The 18,958-nt window shown below is 44.3% G+C and overlaps 2 protein-coding genes across 3 annotated transcripts in view; one reads left to right on the top strand and one right to left on the bottom strand.

Moving 5' to 3' along the window:
- Positions 1–800, top strand: part of LOC142008327 (protein nucleotidyltransferase YdiU-like) — a 35,365-nt gene extending 34,565 nt beyond the window's left edge. Inside the window, exon 17 of the mRNA XM_074985509.1 lies at positions 301–800. Coding sequence (XP_074841610.1) covers positions 301–423 — 123 coding nt within the window. The 3' untranslated portion in view covers positions 424–800. The remainder of the gene's footprint in view (positions 1–300) is intronic.
- A 3,557-nt stretch (positions 801–4,357) lies between these two features.
- Positions 4,358–18,958, bottom strand: part of APBB1IP (amyloid beta precursor protein binding family B member 1 interacting protein) — a 107,782-nt gene continuing 93,181 nt past the window's right edge. For both annotated transcript variants that reach the window (XM_074984891.1, XM_074984892.1), the window contains exons 11-14: positions 18,178–18,276; positions 15,342–15,459; positions 9,023–9,105; positions 4,358–6,096 (exon numbers count right to left, since the gene is read on the bottom strand). In XM_074984891.1, the coding sequence (XP_074840992.1) occupies positions 5,554–6,096; positions 9,023–9,105; positions 15,342–15,459; positions 18,178–18,276 (843 nt within the window). In that variant the 3' untranslated portion in view covers positions 4,358–5,553. The remainder of the gene's footprint in view (positions 6,097–9,022; positions 9,106–15,341; positions 15,460–18,177; positions 18,277–18,958) is intronic.

Below are 18,958 nucleotides of genomic sequence, written 5' to 3'. Positions count from 1 at the left end.
GCAGCGGTGGGGGTGAACTAGGGCGTGGGGGTTATGGTGACGTCCAGTAGTCCAGAAAATTCCAGCACCTGTCTGGTCCCAGACGTGCAGGATTAAAGGAATTTTACTGTATATTTATGGAGTTAAAGAAATGAGCACTGTGTTTATAATGCTTTGACCAGTACTACCCACCAGTAGTAACAGTAATAAGTGGTCAGAGGAGTAATTCCCTGAGTAAGTTCACTGCTTAGTATGTTATTCCCCAGAGAAGTGACAAAACAATTTTGTGTGGAATGGCTTCTCAATTTTAATTGTTTCTAGGTACGTCTCCTGCAGGAAGTTTTACAACATCCCTTTCAGAGGCAAGCAGCAGCAGAGAAAGCTGGCTATTCGCTCTCTCCACCTGCTTGGGCTAAAGATCTCAAAGTCAGCTGTTCATCCTGATAAAGAGCAGCTGAAGCAAGAGAAGATAGGTGAGGTCAGAGCTCAAACCTTCTACCTGGTGATGGGAACTACGCAAGACTTCCTTCTCTCTCACTGTTCCTTCTGATCTGTTACGTGAGATCTTGACCAGGTTTGTCAAAAGAAATGGAGCTCTGCATGCTTCATTCACTGGTGATTTGCTGGCATTTCTAGCTCTTCCCATGTGTTTGTTTATGCATTAATGTGTGTTACAGGGAAAATGGTGACTGTCACTTTATCCTCCCGAAATCCATTCCCTTTGTGCTGTGTCTTGATTAGTTGACTCTCAGTAAATTTGCCTGATGTGGTTTTAATCATAGAATATTGTGATTGACTATTTTCCCCACTACATCTGACGCACTGTTCAAATATATCTATGTTCTGCTCAGAAGATGGTATTTGTAAAAGGAGGCAAATCCAAATCTTAGTAGGGCAAAATGGTGTCCTTACTAAGTTTCATCAAGGTAACCTCACTGCTTCCCACTAAACTGCCAGATAGCTTTTTAAGGAAATTCAATCAAATGGTCACTGGTGATTTGCTGGCATTTCTAGCTCTTCCCATGTGTTTGTTTATGCATTAATGTGTGTTACAGGGAAAATGGTGACTGTCACTTTATCCTCCCGAAATCCATTCCCTTTGTGCTGTGTCTTGATTAGTTGACTCTCAGTAAATTTGCCTGATGTGGTTTTAATCATAGAATATTGTGATTGACTATTTTCCCCACTACATCTGACGCACTGTTCAAATATATCTATGTTCTGCTCAGAAGATGGTATTTGTAAAAGGAGGCAAATCCAAATCTTAGTAGGGCAAAATGGTGTCCTTACTAAGTTTCATCAAGGTAACCTCACTGCTTCCCACTAAACTGCCAGATAGCTTTTTAAGGAAATTCAATCAAATGGTGAAGAAATGTATGGAGGAAATAAATTCTTCAAGACTAAATTGAGAATTTTTTTAATACCCATCTGTCCATGGGCTTGGGTCACCCCTCCCACTCCCTGCCAATTTTTAGCATTTCCCAGCAGTATTGAGATTCATTTTGTCCTGGGAATGTTTACTGGGGAGACATGAAATCTTCCTGAAGACAACTCCAATATATAAATTTAAATTCGATCAAGGCACCTTTCATACTCAACTTCCAGCTGCACAGTGGAAGTTTAGCAAAAGAATGCTCAAAAAAGCAGAGAAATTGCTGGTGTTTCACTTAACCCAATGGATAAATATGTAGTAGACATGCTAGTCTCCCCATTCTTAGAGGCTGAGATTGTCTTTCGTTATGAGCCTTAATTTCAGAAGTATAATGTTACGAAATGGTAGAAATTTTATAAAATGCTTAAAGTAATTTAAATTATTTGGAAGACCTGAAGCTACAGTTACACTAGCAAGTTTTGTCAACAAAACTGGTGGAACTCCGGCACACAAAATGTATTTTGTCGACAGTTTGTTGACAAAACTCAGAACTTTCACCAGCAGAGTTCTGCCTCTCAGCCATGAGGCACAACACTGCTGTTGACAGAATCAGTTGACAAAAAAGTGGTGTGGATGCGCTGGGGGGCCTTCTCTAAGCAGGCCAGGCATCCAGAACAATGGGAAGCCCTGTCTGCTGTGCTTCTGGGTGCCTGTTTTGTTGAGAGAGCAGCCAGGCAGTCCAGCTGCTCTGCAACAGAACGGTGCTCTTGCGTGGCTTTTGTGTGTGGCTGCACTCTGTGGACAGTTTCGTTGGTAAATCTCTTCCGATAGTGATGTCTGTTGACAAAGTGCTGTAGTGTAACTGTAGCCTGAGGGCTCAAGAATGAGGTCACTTAACCTACTATTTACCAGTGGTTTGGCTTTTGGATAGACAGGAATAGAAACTCCAGTTTTCTTTAACATCTTTTGAGTCTGAAGTGAAGAGGAAACATAGCTGTATAGCTGCCATTCCAGAAATATATCCATTGTATCCTCCTCCAAGTTAGTGCTCGCTCCAGTAGTCAGAAAAGAAGATCTGGCGTCTCTTCACTTGTGACTATAATCAGTATAGTTGGTTATCCTGGACAATTTTCCAAGATATGCAGGGTTTATAAAGTAAAAGTGCTATCATAGTGTAAGACAAAATGTAAACATGTAGCTATAAATCTCTTTGAAGTCCACCTAAAAAATTAGACACCTTACACAAAAAGAGCTCAGAGTAGGAAGAATGGGGAATCACAGGCTTTAAAGTTACATTCTTTCCAGAACCAATCTTTTCTCAGCAGCAACAGCAGCAGACTGTTACAGAGCAGATTTAAAGTATTGAAGAAGTCCATAGGTCAGAGCGGTGAATTTCTTTAAACTTGTTTCAAAATGTCTTTCCTCCAGTGTTCTTCATCAAAATCTCTCTGTCTTATGCACAAGATGCAGTAATTGCTGGTAGTGATAGACCTGTTAAAATTTGGTCATTCTGGTGACCTTAATTGTAAATTTCTGTATGTTCTAATAATTGTCATCCTAATACACATCTTTGATTTGTGTGCATTTGTTTTTTCAGAAGACTAAATTTTTTAAAAAACTCTTATTTTAAGTGATTGATAAGCTATGCACAGCATTTTTGCCTGGGAATTTAGAACTAACATAATTGTCAGTTAAATTTGTAGTAGCAGACATAACAAAAATAACAGAATATAGAAATACAGAAATGGGCATACTGGATCCAGTCAGTAGTCCATCTAGCCCAGTATCCTGTCTTCTGACAGTGACCAGTGAGAGATGCTTCTGAGGCTATGTCTACACATCCCCCCAACTTCCAAGGGGGCATGGTAATCAGGGTGATGGGAGATTACTAATGAATATGCAGCACTTCATTAGGCTAATTCTCCCCTGTGGCAACTTCGAAGTGTCAAACTTGTGAAGCAAAGTAAAAATGTTGGGGAGTAAACGCACTTCAAGGTGCCCGTGACTACACGCATGCTGGCACTTCCAAGTTTGACACTTCGAAGTTGCCGCTGGGGAGAAGTAGTCTAATGAAGTGCTGCATATTCACCACAGCACTTCATTAGTAATCTCCCATCACCCTGATTACCGTGCCCCCTTGGAAGTTGGGAGCAAGTGTAGACAAGCCCTGAGAGTGTGAACAGAATAGGGCAATTATAAATGATCCAACCCCGGTCATCCACTCTCAGCTTCTGGGAGACAGAAGTTAGGGACAACCAGAGCCTGGAGTTGTGTTCCCAATCCTCTTGACTAATAGCTATTGATAGACGTAACATCCACAAACTTATTTAATTCATTTTTGAACCCAGTTACATTTTTGGCAGTCACAACATCCCCTGGCAATGAGTTCCACAGTTAACTATGAATTGTGAAATGAAGTACCTCTTTATGTTAGTTTTAAACCTGCTATCTATTAATTTCATTAGGTGACTATCGCATCTTGTGTTATGTGAAGTGATAAATAACACTTCCCTATTCACCTTTTCAATAACAACCATGATTTTATAGACAGACCTCATAATCTCCCCCCACCATAGTTGCTTTCGTAAGGTGAACAGTCCCATTCTTTTTAATTTCTCTTCATACGGAAAGCTGTTCCATACCTCTCATTGTTATTGTTGCCCTTCGCTGTCTCCCACCCTCTTTCCCGGTACTGCTGAATCTTTTCTGAGATCAAGAGAGCAGAACTGCATGTAGATTTAAGGTATGGCCGTTCCATGGATTTATATAGTTGCATTATTATCTATCCCTTTCCTAATGGTTCCTAACATTGTGTCAATTTTTTGACTGTTGTGATCTAAGCAGGGCTTCCTTTAATGATGGAGTAGCAAAACAGCTTGGCACAATGTGGTGGAGGTAGCCAAATACCCCTTTCTTTGTGGGCAAGAGGAGGTTGGTTATATAGATTCATCTAATTGCAGCCCTCATTAGTTCAGATTTTTGATCTCATTCAGATCTCATTAGTTCAGATATATGAGGCACTTAAATCGTCCCTAGTGTAGTAGCGTAGAATGAATTGCATCCAATATTTTTTCCTGTTTTTCTGGAACTGAAAATACAAAAGCCTATTAATTATTGAGCCTTACAAGATAAGCTTCCCAGGGAAGGGAGGGGAGGTTAAGAGAGGAAGAAATAAAGAAGAGCCTCCGAGGCAGCAAAGGTGATGTCTTAAAATATTTTTAAGTTGCATGATATACCAGATGCCAGTAAAGATCCATGGCCATTTACTTGTGTTAGGTATAAAATAGAAGAGATTTTTATTTGGAAATTAATGATGAGTGCACCTTAAATGACCCAAGAGAGAATTAAGATGAAGCACAAATTAGAACAGGTATGTAGGAGAAAAATTCACACACAGGTACAATCTGAAAGTCTTTGGAAAAATTTTTAGATATATAGTTTAAGACAAAAATGGTTAACCAAAGGAAAAAAAATGACACATTGTTAAAATTAGTTTAAAATTAAACACAGGCATGAAGTTTTGCAACAACCACTGTGATTGCTGACCAAAAGAATTTTAGTTTTATATGGGGACATTTGATTTTAAACCATTTCAGTAAATGTTGAAGTAGAAGAGTGCTGATGGTACACATGGGTTTGCCAGAGTGCAAATGAGGGGCTGCCAAAAGCTTTATCTACATTGCACCCTAGACAGAGCTGGATGAAAGATGCTGAAAGATTTCAATTCAAAAACTCCTGTCCAAAATTTAAAAAATTCACTTTTGTAAACTGTAGGTGAAAAAATAATTTTAGTTGAAATTTTCTGTATGTTTGATGAAAACTCAAAAACTGAAAACAAGAAGTGTCAATATGAAAATGTTTCCCTGGAAAAAATAATTGGGCTTTTTAACCAGCTCTTCTCCCACCACAGACGCTGTACCTTCTCTTACCCAATGAAGAAGTGAATCTAGGCTGGTTGTGCTGCCACTAACTCTCGCATCCATAGTGCAGTGACAGATGGGGGCTTGAGGGGAGCTGGGTCAGTGAAGAGGGAATGCATGCTACCCTGTCTCAAGCTGTGGTGAATAGCATGCACTTCTCTGGACCTCCCCAGGAGGAATTCTGAGTCAGGCAGAATTCCTTCAGGGGATCCTGTTCAAGCACAGCACTTCCAAGACATCCCACAATACGAACTGTGGTTTAAAGTCACTGTCTCATAAACTTCAAGATGTGTTGCCCCTTTTCTTCTGTAGGGCTTTCATTAGGTCAGACATCAGATCTGGCTGTTCACTTCCGCCTCCAGATGGAGGCAGCCCCATGGACTTTGGTTCTTCCATCCGTTCAGTGTGCTCTGACCTTTTTGGAGTGGGTGGCCCAGATTTCTTTATCACAGGTGGTGGCTTACTGGAGACAGAGGCTTCAGGAGGTGGGGGTGGAGGAGGTGGTAGCAGGTCTTCGCTACTGCTGGTACAGCTGGGTGGTGGCGGTGGCACAAAATCCGGAGGATCTTCATAGAAGTCAGGTGGCGGGGGTGGCAAGTCCTCTGCCATGTCAGGTGGCGGTGCTGGAAAAGTGACTGGATCTGAGGTGGAAACTGAGTTTCCACATTTGGGTTGGACAGGTAAAAGAGGTGCAGTGCTCACTGCTGAAGATCGCCTCTGAGGCGGTGGTGGAGGCTTTATTGAGGCACGTTTATTCTGGTACGTCTGTGGCTGTCCAGTTGGCTGCGCTGAACAGCAGCTATTGACATCATTTGGTTTCTTCTCCTTTAATAAAGAAAAAGTGTCATGGTGACTAGTATTATAGTAATAACATTTATGAACTCCTGTTCCAAGTGGCATCGTTTGGATTAGAATGAAAATACACAAGCTGATTTCAGTATTACTCACTGTCACAGAATGAATGCCTCTTTTCAACAAAAAACAGAACTCAAACGATCTAACCAGGACTCCCTGTCCTAGAAATCACAGTGGGCAGGTAATGTGTGACCGTCAAATGAAGCCTTTTAGGCAGAGTCCCCATTATTTGCTTTAATACTTGTACACAAATGTGCTTGGTACCTGACGTGCATATATCCAGTTGCCAGTATTCCACTGGAGATTGACAAAAAAATAGCAAGAAGGATGATTTATTTCATAGTAATGCAGGAGGAGTCAGGGATGTGTAGTGCAGACAGAAAAGCGGTGGGGTGGGAGGGGAGGATGGGACACAGGAGACTTCAAGATGACTTGGCATCTTTTTGGCCAATGGGTCAGTACTATGGTTATTTTGGTTTTGTTTCCCATGGCTGCCTCTGAAACTTTGAAAGCTGCATTCTCACTGCAAAATACCTGTTTAGAATATTCATAGAGCCCCTTTAAGCACTGCTTAACATAATGAATGGTATTGCAAGGTCACAGTGTCTGCAATTAGTAAAGCCTGTAAAGAACCTTCTGATGTTCCAACCAACTGCCCTTTTCTGAAACCATAACATTATTTTCCAAAAAATCTTAATGTGTGTTTACCCCCAGAAGCTAAAATGAACAGCCAACTAAATTTGCACAATGGGAACTTGACCCAGAAGTCAGCTGTGGTTCAGAAAAACTTCGTATTTGTCTGCAGGGTGGACTTCCCAATCTAATATATTTTTTACTGTGCTACAGATGTTCTGTAGTACTAGGAAAAGCTTCCAATTCAGTTTGCTATGGTAGAAGGTCATTACACTAAGAAGAAAGTCCAGCTGAAGTTTGAATGAAAATTAAACTGAGTTTTATCAGCTACAGTTATTAGAATTTGTGGCAAATTCATCCGAAATTGCCATGATTTTATGGCATAAAAACAGATGTAGGGTTTTTTTTTTGTTTTTTTGTTTGTTTTGTTTTGTTTTTCTGCTTGCTTTCTTTTTGAGTTGCTACAATTGTATTTTTGGCTAATGTTAAAATAATGAGGAACACACCTGTCTCCATTTAGCCCCAACAGCCCTCAGCAGGGATAGAATGGTACTTAGTGGGAGTGCATCGTAACTCTGGGGACAAAATCCTTCTTGGACTCCGGGGAGCACACTTCTTGTAATGGTGCAGTGTGCTTCCTTTTGTGTGGCTGGCCAGTTTGCAAGCTGATGTAAAGCATGGGACGACTGTGAGGCAATATGTGCCTTTGGAAGCACCCATGGAGAGCAGCCCCTGGTCTTGGAGAAGGAGGAGTGTACAAGAAGGGGAAGACAAATTTTGTCCCTTCTGCATTAAAGCTAGGGTGATGGACAGTCTTCCCCTACACATTCCTCTGCATTTGTGCTAGTAACTTATACATTTCTTCTATTTTCTCTCATCACAAAAATGTGGCAAAAAACCCCACAACCCATTAGAACTCCAGTCACATTCAGCCACAAATGTAACAGGCATACAGGGGTTTTGATCACTTTATCACCCGTGTTAAAAATAAAATGTAGGTTAGCAAGCAGTTCCTCAAGGCTGTGTTTGCTTTGGCCGAATATGAGGTGAACTCCCATGCAAAATGTGGTTTCTAGTTCATGTGCCAAGGAACAGTACAGCCCCTCCGTTCAAGTCCAGATGTACTCTCTTCTTTACGTTTTAGATGGCAGTTGCTAGCTCTTAACGTGTGCTGTACAAGTCTAAGCAGAAAGCGCTTCTACATCAACTCTTGTCAATCTGTGGAAATGTTCCTTAGCATGAATACCCAGGTCCAGTTACCATCTCAGTCTTTGCTGTACAAAGCTCAACACTAGTAAGATATTAACTGGAAGATGGACTGTAGTCAGCTCTATGCTCTGTTGTAGAGCAATGGGCTACCTTGGTGTGAAGTTCAAGGCTTGAGTTTGGTCCTTAAGTCTGGTCCCAGGCTGGTCGAAACTGGGATCAGAACAGATGCAGCACATTCACCCTTTTAACAGGGACCCCTGTGGTCACTTAGAGTGTTCCGTTCTGTTTTTTCTAAATGGGGATAGCGATACTGACCTCCTGCAGAAAATACTCTGAGATCAACTGATCTAACATACAAAGACGGTGGTGGGCAACATGCAGACCACATGCAGCCCCCTGGGGCTCCATCTGTAGCTTGTGGACTCCCTGTCTGTCCCACTCCCACACATGCCTCTTGCACACTGGGCCCCCTCCCTTCTTGCTCCTTTCCCTGCCTCCCAGCATGTTCAGGAGTCACATCACCTGACGCATGCTCTGGCCCCCGCTCCTCCCTCTCCCTCCCAGAACTGGAAGGCTGCCAATCAGCTGTCTGGGGGCTGTTCAAGCTCTGGGAGGGAGCAGGAGCAGAAGCAGGGAGGGAATGGGACTGAATTTGCAGCTCTCTGAAAGTGCTGGGAGGGAGGTGGAGTAGGAGGAAGTGTGGGGCTCCAATACCCCAGTGTGTGAGAGGTTGAGGCGGGGGGCTGTGGCCTGCAGATGGAGCTCCAGTGGTCCGTGAGTTGCTGTGGCCCACAGGGGTGAGGGAGGGGCAATCATGAAGCCCACTCCCTGTTTTTGATTGCCCATCACTGTATTTAGAAGTTTTTGTAATGGCCTGCGTACCCCCTCCTGGCTCTGAAAGAGTTAACTGAAACCAGGGAAGGAGTCAGCCATTCACCTCCTCAAATGGCAAAACTGACACAGGACCTCTTACTATGCTAGTGCGATGAGGGGACAGAGAGTATGTTATGGAAAATTCAGCTGTTGTGCCCCAACAGAAACCTCTGGTTTGTACCTTTGCCATCTCAGTGTGTTTCTGGGTGTCCATGCTGGCAGGAGGTGTGCTCTGGGGAATCCGTCCGTTTGCTTGAACAGTACCTGTTACGTACCCAAGAGAGGAAGGAAAGGCACAGATGTATTCAATGTGCAGCATTAACCAGAAGTCAAGTAATGAAGAGTAAAAGCTAACAAAAACCCTGGTTGTTTTCCAGCACAGCACAAAGAGCTAGAATTCTCTGACAGTAATTAATCTGTAATGGATTTCACTGCATCAAAGAGGACCATGCAGAGGCACAACATCGCTTTTTTCCTTGTTTTCTAGTCAATTCTGGTTGCCTTGGTGTGAAAAACAAATGCGTGCACCCATACAGTCAAATCACTTGTCATTCCAATTTTACCCTTGATTGCAATTGGCAGTTCTAAAGGAAACAGTATGGCAAAGATTACCAGAGTGGAATTATCAGTGTGTCCAAAGGAGGTGGAGGTGGGAGGGTTTTTGGATTTCACAAGTGGAAGGTAGCTGGATGAATAGGGCCTGAGTTAGGATGGCACAGAACTAGGGAAGGTGGTTTGTCTTTGGACTTCTGCATAAGCAAAGTGGAGACATGTAGGCAGAGTTAAGAATGGTGATTTCTGACGTTTCCCTTGTCTCGTTAAGTACAGCATACCATTTTGTTAAGGCTTTTAGAAGTGCTAGTTTGAGAATTTAACTGTACAATATATTTTTGCTGGATTTTTTTTAAAGAAGTCTGCTTAAGTTTAGAAACAAAAGGGTGTAATCATCCTGTATGGATAGGGATGTCAGGACTATGGATGCTGTCACCCCTTTCCTCTGTTAACTTAGCTCACAACTCTTAAATCTTTGTATTTCCATTAGCAGGGAGTTATGGGAGGCTTGTGAGACCTATTGTACTGTGGAGTAGTCAGTGTTTGCTAACTGGCTGAGCTAAAACTGGAAGTTTTGTTCTGCATGCTGTCAGGGTGTATGTGTACAGAGCTGTGTATAAATCCTCTAGTGTTGCCAAACTGATGACAGACAGCTTGTGCTTCTGGGGGGAGGGAGAGCTCAGTGGTTAGAGCACTGGCCTTGTAAACCCAGCGTTGTGAGTTCAGTCCTGGGGGTGGGGGGGCTTTGAAAGGTTTGGGACAGGTTAGATTTAAAAAAAAAAATTCTATCAGGGATGGTGATACATCCTGCAATGAGGGCAGGGGACTGGACTCTATGACCTCTGGAGGTCCCTTCTAGCTCTATGAGATATATGTAAAAAACCCTACATAGGCTAGTATGGATTAGACCAGGGTCAGTGACCCTCAGCGCATGTGCCAAGAGTGGCGCATGAGCCTGTTTTCATCTGCACGTGAGGCAGGAGCTCAGCCCTGCCCCTTCTCCCCCCATGCAGCAGGGGTGCAGAGATCTGCAGCACTGCTCTGTTCCCACAAGCACACGCCACAGCAAGAGGAGTTGCTGTGGGAAGGCAGTGGCATGCAACCCCACCCGCAAGCTTGCCAGCAGAGGGGCAGCATGGAGCTGCTGCCAGCACAGGGCTGGGCCCTTCAGGTTGCAGGTGTGGGGCGGCTGCAGAGCTGCTCCCACTGCTCCATGTGTGTCCCTCTCTCCCCGCCATCTGTCCTCCTCTCCTCTGGGGAAGGGGAGTGAGCCATCTGCTCTGGGGCAGGGATTTTTTAGTCCCTCTGCCCCCACCTCTGCCCTCTTGCTTTCCTTTTCTGCCCTGCTTTACTACCTTGCCAGTGCTGTTACCATCCTTCAGGCAGGTGGTTAATTCCAGTGATGTGTTTGGAGGTCCTGCTTCCCCACAGCTGCCCAGTTCCTCCTCCTCAGTTTGCTTGCCCCCAGCACATGCCAGAGCCACTTCTGCACACCAGGACTCTCCCTGCCACCAGCCACAGCTAAACAGTAAAGCTCTGCGTCTTATTAATGGAGCTGTTGTAAGTAGGACTATTAGTGACGTTAAAAAGTATCAGCAGCACTTAGACCATGCATAGAGCTCAAAAGGTGAAATTTTAGCACTCCTCTAAAAGGTTGCTGACCCCTGGATTAAACAAACCCTCCAGTTTAGTTGGGGTGGAGGGAGAATCTTTCTAGAAACAGCCGCATGTGAAAGAAGTAGACATAACTGTGTAAATTTCTGAACATCAATAGACGGCCTAGTTTGTTCTCTTAGTGTACAACAATAAGTCCTCTGGCACCTTACAGACTAACAGATACTTTGGAGCATAAGCTTTCAAGGGCAAAGACCTGCTTCAGCAGATGAAGTGGGTCTTTGCCCACAAAAGCTTATACTCCAAAGTATCTGTTAGTCTATAAAGTGCCACAGGATTTCTTGTTGTTTTCTTAGCGTAGTTTATTATGCTGGGACCCAGTGAATGTGGAAGAAAGGTTTTTCAGAGTTATAGCATCTGTCTGGGTTATATTTTCAGCTAAAGAAGATACAATCTACAGTTTCCATATCCTGTGCTTACATCATGAGAAACGTCCATCACATGGTTACAAAACTAATTACGATAGCTTGAGTTTCATAGGTAGTCCTATCCAAGTTGATAAACTAAGCCCAGAAAGGATCATCTGAACATTGCAGAGCACAGAACCTCTCCTGCCCACTCCTGTAATAGACACACACATTACAGGTCTGCACAAAGATGTGTTTAGTGTTGGCATGTGCAAATAAAATTGCTGCACTTGTCCTTTTAGCAAATAGGTGCTATGAATATTAACAGTAAATGACTTAATTAGAGAATTTACAGATCACACAACTTTACCAAATAAAGAAGCAAGACCATATTCTGCTCATCACTGATTTCACCAGAGTTACAAGTGATGCAACTGAGGGTAGAACTTGGACTGTGGTCCCTGTTTTTATGGTATTCATTGAACTAAATCTACTTAATTCAAAGTCCTCTATTGATTATGGCCACGATATTCAGTATTTATTGGAAATTGAACAAGGAGCTTCCATAAGTTGATAGTTGTGGGCCAGTAGGCACAAGCCAGGCGGTGCAAGAACTCCAGAGAGGCTAGAGGACCAACGAGGAACCATGATCCGGCTGCATTTTCCCTCCTTGGTGTATGCAGTTTTTCTGTGACCAAAACTGAAGAACAATTTGTGGGAGTCAGTCTGATCAAAAATGTTCTCTCTAGTCCTGTTAACCTTGAAAGGGGTGCGAGTGGGTCAAGATGGAGCTCTCTCCACAGAGCGGACCTATCTGGCAAAGTGATGCAATCAGGTAGTGAGGAGATAGCTAAATGGCAACCTGATGCCAATGCGTGTGGGTGTTAATGACTCCATCTTTATTTTGCAAATGTTAAGACTTAAGGGCACCATTTGGCACCTGGTCTCCACCCATCATATTCCAGGGTAGCCAGCCAAAGCATGCTGTTATACCACTGAAAATCCAGAGTAATTCCATGCTGCCTTCTCTCTAATTTTGTTGTGTAGTTACTCCAACAAAAGTATCCACATTTTTTTAAATTGGTCAACTTTGTCTAAAATATAGTACAAAATGTCTCCTATGGCAACACGTCTCTCGCATAGTTACGTCTAGGGAACAGCAGCAGCCCTGGTCTTTTGAACACCCTGATGCGCTGGCACAGCTATATATTGTGTTTGCAAGCATATGGAGATTAGTGTAGCAAGACAGAGATGAAAATAACATATTGCATGAAATTCCTTTGGCGCAAAAGACTCTTAAAGAAACACAGACTCTGCTGTTTGGGTGTTTGCAGTTACCACAAATGTTAGCCACAACATTTATGTTACAGATGAGCTGTGAGAGCAGGAAGCTCCACCTGCCTTCTGAGCAACAATTCAGCTGGTATTGAGGCTGATTAAACAAAACTTCCTCTTGTGTTAGTGTAGATTCCTGCCATTAAGTCCAGCCAATATTGTGCATGGCAGTTTAAAAAAGATTCAGACCCATTTTAGAATGTCAGCCACCAGCAGCTCTCGTTAAACAGTCATTCCGTATGGTAAAATAGAAACTGGAAGGAGACAAATTGTGGCCACGTCTGACTCTCTGTTTTAGTTTGGGCTAGTGTGTGATTGTTTAAAATATTCTGTTTTGTTAGTGTGATCAGATACTAGGGATACATCTAAACTATGACATAAATTCAAATTTAAGGCAGTTAACTAGTCCCCAGTTACAAACGGGTTACGTTCCAAACACCTGGCCGTAACTCAGTTTGGTCGTAAGTGGGAAATACCCTTATACTGTAAACCCTCGCATACCTTGAATTTTGTGTAAGTCGGAGATGGCTTGGGTTGGGGCCCTGGGAGGGGGCAGGGAGGTTAAGCCTGGGGTGGGTTAGGGCAGCAGGGGTGGTGGGAGGGTGCAGTTTAACTGGGGCTTGTAGGGGCTTGGACCGGGGCAGCAGGGGATTGGGGTCAGGGCTAAGCCCGGCTAGGGGGTTGGAGACAGGGCTGCAGCGGTGGTGGAGTTGGAGCTGGAGCCCCATGTGCCTGGAAGTGTGAGCTGGAGCCATGGAAGGTTGAGGGGGTTGAACGGGGTGAACCGGGACAGGGGGTTAGCTGGCGGGGGGATAGAGCCTCATGTGCCTGCAGCAGCTGACAGCTGGACAGCCCAGTGCATGCAGGGGCGGGGGTGTTGAGCGGGACAGAGAGGGGATTGAACAGTGGTGAACCAGCATGGGATGGTTGGGTTGAGCTGGCAGGGGGGATAGAGCCTCTGCACATACCTCAAGGGCCAGGCTGGGGGTGGGGGAATGAGCTGGGGCTGGGGAGGGAGGGGTCGTTCCAGGCAGGGGCGTTGAACGGGGGGGTGCACCACAGTGGGGTGTTTGAGCAGCTGGCAAGTTTGTTCCCCTTGGCTGTGGAAATCAGTCCCTCTGCTGTTGCCCAGAAACTGGTACGTTTCCCATCTTTTCCTTGCAGCCACCCCCCTTGGGGGGGGCAGGGAGGTCAGGCTTCTGGAAGGCGATGGGAGAATTTCGGAGTGGTAGTTCATGTTGTGTTGGGAGGGGGGAGGAGTTATGGAGCAATAGCAGTGGGGCGGAGGCAGTTTGGTTGGTTGGTTTCATTTTAACTGGTTCTGACGGCATCGTGTCTGTTATGTGAAGGAGGCCGGAGCACTTTTCATAACAAATAAAATGTACTTTAAGTGTCTGAAGTCAAACTGTTAGTGCAGGTCACTACTCCTGTCACACCCTGCTGCACCTCTTCAGCAGACTGTTGGACTGCACCTCCCACCTGTGGGCTCTCCTTTGTCACTGCGACACTCGGGGTCTGAGAGTAGGGGCTGGTTTTTAATTTGGTTCTGTGTTGAATTTGGGGAGGGGAATTTAAACAAAGACAGGTCCCCCTGCTGGGTGGGAGTGCAGAGCCCAGGAAGGTGGTTGAGTGCTGCCACCAAAGGCGGGAAGGTGAGGGTGGGGAGTGAGTTGCAGAGTACGCCCCTTCCCCCCCTCCCCCCGCATACAACCCATTGCAATAGCTCCCTGCCCTTAGGGGCAGATGGGCTCAGTTTTCCCCACTTAAGGCATTTTGACCTGGCCCCCTCATTCTGCTAGGCAGCCAGGCCAAATCTTGAGTGCCTGGCATTGTGACGTGGTGCATGGACCCTGGCTGCCCCCCAGGTCAGGAGCCACTTCAAATGGGGCATATTCTGGCTTTCTTGAAGTTTCTTGCCACACCCTTTTTTTACTGTCTTGTGACGCTCTTTACCCCGACCACCTGAAACCCCCAGTTCCGAAAACGCTGCTTTGCAGTGATCAATGGGCATGAGAAAGCCGCAGATGTACTGTGTGTAAAGTTTGAAATCGCCCTACGCTCCCTCTTTACGGCCGTGCTATAGTGAGGATGAGTTTGCTAAGACTCCAGGGCCTCTTGTTCCACGTTGTAGCAGAGATAAGGAAGAGGCCTCTATCTCATTCTCCGTTTTAGATAGACAGGCGCACCACTGTCCTGATTGCTTGGAGTGACAACAGCATCAGTCTCTGAAAAGCCCACTGAAGTTCATGTTCCACGAGGGACCATGTAGAGATGATGAATGCATCTTTCTCTGATTAAGATCTCAGACATTAAGTCAAGATGAGGCACGGTGAGGGGAAAACCAGATGCGGAAGCCACCAAAAAACCTTTTATTAAATGTAGCAGGAATGTATATTAACTCTCTTCTGCCCTGGGGGTCTTATGATCAAAGACGTGAACTTGCTTCCTGTAGCAGCATTCCGTATCTGTGGGTTACAGTTATGGACCAGAACTAAAACCCTTATTACTAAACTTCTGGGATAAATTATCCCCAGCAGTCTTGCCTAAGGTTTAATCAGGCTAAGAAACAGTCATGTCAAACAGTTTAGGTACCTGTCAAGGATGACTCTGCAGTGACAGCTGGTTCCACAGCTGCCCGGTTTGTCCATCCCGAGGCCAAGCTGACCCTCTGTACTGCACGTTTGTAGTTATCATACAATGTCTTGCCATACTGTGGAAATAAAGTGCATCTTTAATTCTGGAGCACAGTCAATGCTACTGTCTGCAGGTTCAACAACACATTTGCTATAAGCTGCATTTTCTAACCCCTATCCCAATTTTCTTCTTTTTTAAAAAAAAAAAAATACCAGCTATTTCTACAACTAATAACCCTCAGTCTGTACTGGGATGTGCCAGGAAGAATCCCAGTACCTCAGTAGTCTGTTGATCCCTGCACCATATTGATTTTGATGGGATTCTGTCCTAGGACCCACACAACTCAAATGCTTAAAATAATACTGTAGCATTTAATTCTCTAACAAAATATATTAAAATAATACTTCAAAGTGCTTTGTAAAGGGGCCACAAGAAAGCCTCATCTCTTTAACAAAGCTGGAAGAACAAGGGATGGGGAGTTCTCTGACTTGCTTTAAGTTGTTTGGTGTGTTTCCCAGGAGGCACCACTACTGTTATGTGCAAATACCTGCTGAATAATACCACTACGTTTCACTTGCACTTCAGTATCTGAAAAGATCTCCTTAGACTAACAAGTAAATTCAGAAACTGACAGTATATGGTTGGGGCTTGCAAATGCCTGTTAAATGGCTTCACTCTTATTTGAATGGCTTTCACAAGTTCATTGTTCCTCTAATGGATCTGGCAGGCTTCTTCCCTTTTATGTTAACTAAATGCTCTCAGGAGGCAGCAGAGATGCAGAATGGGTGTCAGAAAAGGTGGGTGGGTGGCCATTAAGATGCAGTGATGCTCTGTGCCAGTGGGGGCCATGAAATTTTTTAAGAGGGGAATTGCAGCACAATTGGCTCATCCATCTTGTCTCATTAAAAATGTTAAAATCTGTTACTTTTTATGTATGTGTAGTCATATTTATATGCCAATTAATAAAGATTTTATATTCTACATACCTGTTTTCTTACATGTGCTGAAAGTTTTTTTTTTCCATATGAACATAACCGAAATGTCCATCGGTTTGGATTATATTAAACAGATTGCAGGAATGAAAAGTGGGGTCCCATTGTAAAAAGTTTTCTCACCCCTGCTCTATGGAGATGCATATTCTGCATTTGGGTAAGGACCAGCCTGCCAACAGTAAAACCAGCCTTGATAATTACTAACCTTCAGTTGCATTTTCAGCATGCACCAGGCAGCTTTCATGGGTCAGTACTCTGACTAGAGCAGGAGCTTGAAGACGATGGACTTACCTTCATTATGGGCTTTATAAAGTGAGTCTGATTAAGTCGACGGGAGAATGATAAGGCAACAGCTCACATAAGTGAAACTGCGTAACCTACTTAAACTTAGTTCCATAATGAACACAAGAACCGTGGGTGGATTTGAGCCAAGGGTGTAGGTGCCTAAATCCTAGTTTTAGGCTTCAGTGCAATCCACAAAACATCACTGCAATCCACAAAACTGCCTAATGCTGTTCATGCTTAAGTTTCTGCCTCCGGGCACATGTACTGTCATGTCCCTCTAGGCATATGAATATTTATCTGCCACCTAAGCTCCAAACTGATTCATGAACCAAAGGAAGATAAATGCCTTTCTTACTGCGGAACCCAGTCCTATAAAGTATGTGCAGAAGCCGCCTGCCAGATTAGATCCCATTAAAAATCAAGGAGATGGAGGTAGTGGTGCCACCCCATAACTTCAAGTCCAGTGGCTAGAGCACTTGGACTGGGGAGACCCAGGTTCAGTTTCCCACGTGATGTGGAGAATGGATTTAAAAGGTGGGCTCCCAGCAACACAGTTTTCCTGCAGACAAATAATTAGCCACTGGAGCAGGAAGACTGGGCTGAGGGCCTCTCACATGGATGCCTAAGCATAAAGCTGCATCATCATTCTCTGTCTCTGGCTCACTGACTCTTAAGAACTAATTCACAGGGAAACAGCCTCACCAGCATCAAGGGAGGGAGCCCCACATCAGACTATCCCATAGCTCAGAGCACTCACTAGACAGGTGGGAGAGACCTGTTCAAAGCTTTTCTCCATCTCTCACACTGAGGAGATAAAAGTTGTAAGGTTGGCAGCAGCCCCACCACCTCTGCCTCCTTGTCTGGCTGGCTGTGTGGAGCAAGGCAGAAGTTTAACTCACTCTCCCAAGAAAAAAAACTTTGATGCCAGAATCCTAAAGAGTGCTTAGTTGTAGATCACTAAGAGAGTGAGCGGTGGTGGCCTCGCTGCCTTTGGCTATTTTTGGTGGCTCCCCACCTAGCTCACCTTCTTATGAGGAACACATTCTAAGAGGCTTCTCTCTCCCCATTCTAAGGAAGCATAGGCACTTAACTCAGTTTTGTGGATGGTAGTGTTGTCCCCGTGACATTTTCCCTCACTAGGCCCCTAAAAGTTAGCCATTGCAACATGGAGTGTTAAGTGCCTTTCTGGATCTGGGCCTAAGATTCATGATAGAAATTGCACCCTTCTGTTAGAAAAGGAAAAGTATGCTCCGCCCCGACTGCAGTGTGCGTACTAAGAGTTAATGTGCAGGAGTCCAGAGAGGAATTCTGATTTCTACTGCCTGAGGTAGTGGAGATGATGGTGATGTGGAAATTATAATGTCAATTTGGTGACCTCCCGGGGCAAGAAATAGTGAAAGTTACAGAAGCCAGGAGTAAGTCACTCTGCACTGAGTTCAGTGAGCCTTGGTGACACCCGATGAGGGAGTTGGGGGTGAAGGAGGGGTGGGAAAGGAAGAAAATGTCTTCAGGCTCACCTTGGCAATTCTTATTCCAGTTACCCACTGCTGTAGACTCCGTTGGTCATCACAACATAAATACTTGATATACTGTGACTCCTTTTGAATCTGGGGATGCTGGAATGAATAATTCTTGCAGTTACACACATACATATTTCAGGCAAAATTAAAAAAGTCTAAGCTTCATGTGGTGATTATAATGGCAACATTGCCTATCTAGAGCACACAAAGAGGACAATTATCAGTATGTAAAAAAGGAGTGAAATCACAATCTGTGGCTCATAGGGACGTTTGTAGCATTTTCTTTTAACAAATGTAACAGGTTGTAAGAGAGGTCTGCACTCTGAATGCCTGAGTTTCAGAAAGCTAAACTGTGACCTGCAGGTCAGGAAAGCCTAGAAATGTCATGGTTCAGTGCCTACCACTCAGTGTGTAAACAGGAAGTCTGTTGCAATCTGTAACATCCATCCTGAAAGCACAGCATGATTACTGTTTCTAAAGAGCACATTCACTTTGGCTAAGCACAGACCTTCAGCTGAAACAGATGCATTTGTCTCAAGGCTCATCTTCTTCTGGGTCTAGTTCTGGTGCTATTCCTCCAAGTTTTGCTTTATGTCCCTTTATCCTTTGTACCTCTTACCAGAATTCCATCCTATTACAGCTATAAGATTATATTTAATGCAACACCACCCAAAAGTAATCACTTTTTCCAGGGCATTAAATCCTTTGATTCTCTGAAGCAATTCTGGAACCACCCCCGATACTGCTCAAGACTGACACTGTCTTACAGTTCACAACC

This window comes from Carettochelys insculpta, chromosome 2 (assembly GCF_033958435.1).
Source record: "Carettochelys insculpta isolate YL-2023 chromosome 2, ASM3395843v1, whole genome shotgun sequence".
NCBI classification, from domain to species: Eukaryota; Metazoa; Chordata; order Testudines; family Carettochelyidae; genus Carettochelys; species Carettochelys insculpta.
The sequence above is the reverse complement of the archived record's forward strand: the minus strand, read 5'-3'. Positions and strand labels throughout refer to the sequence as shown.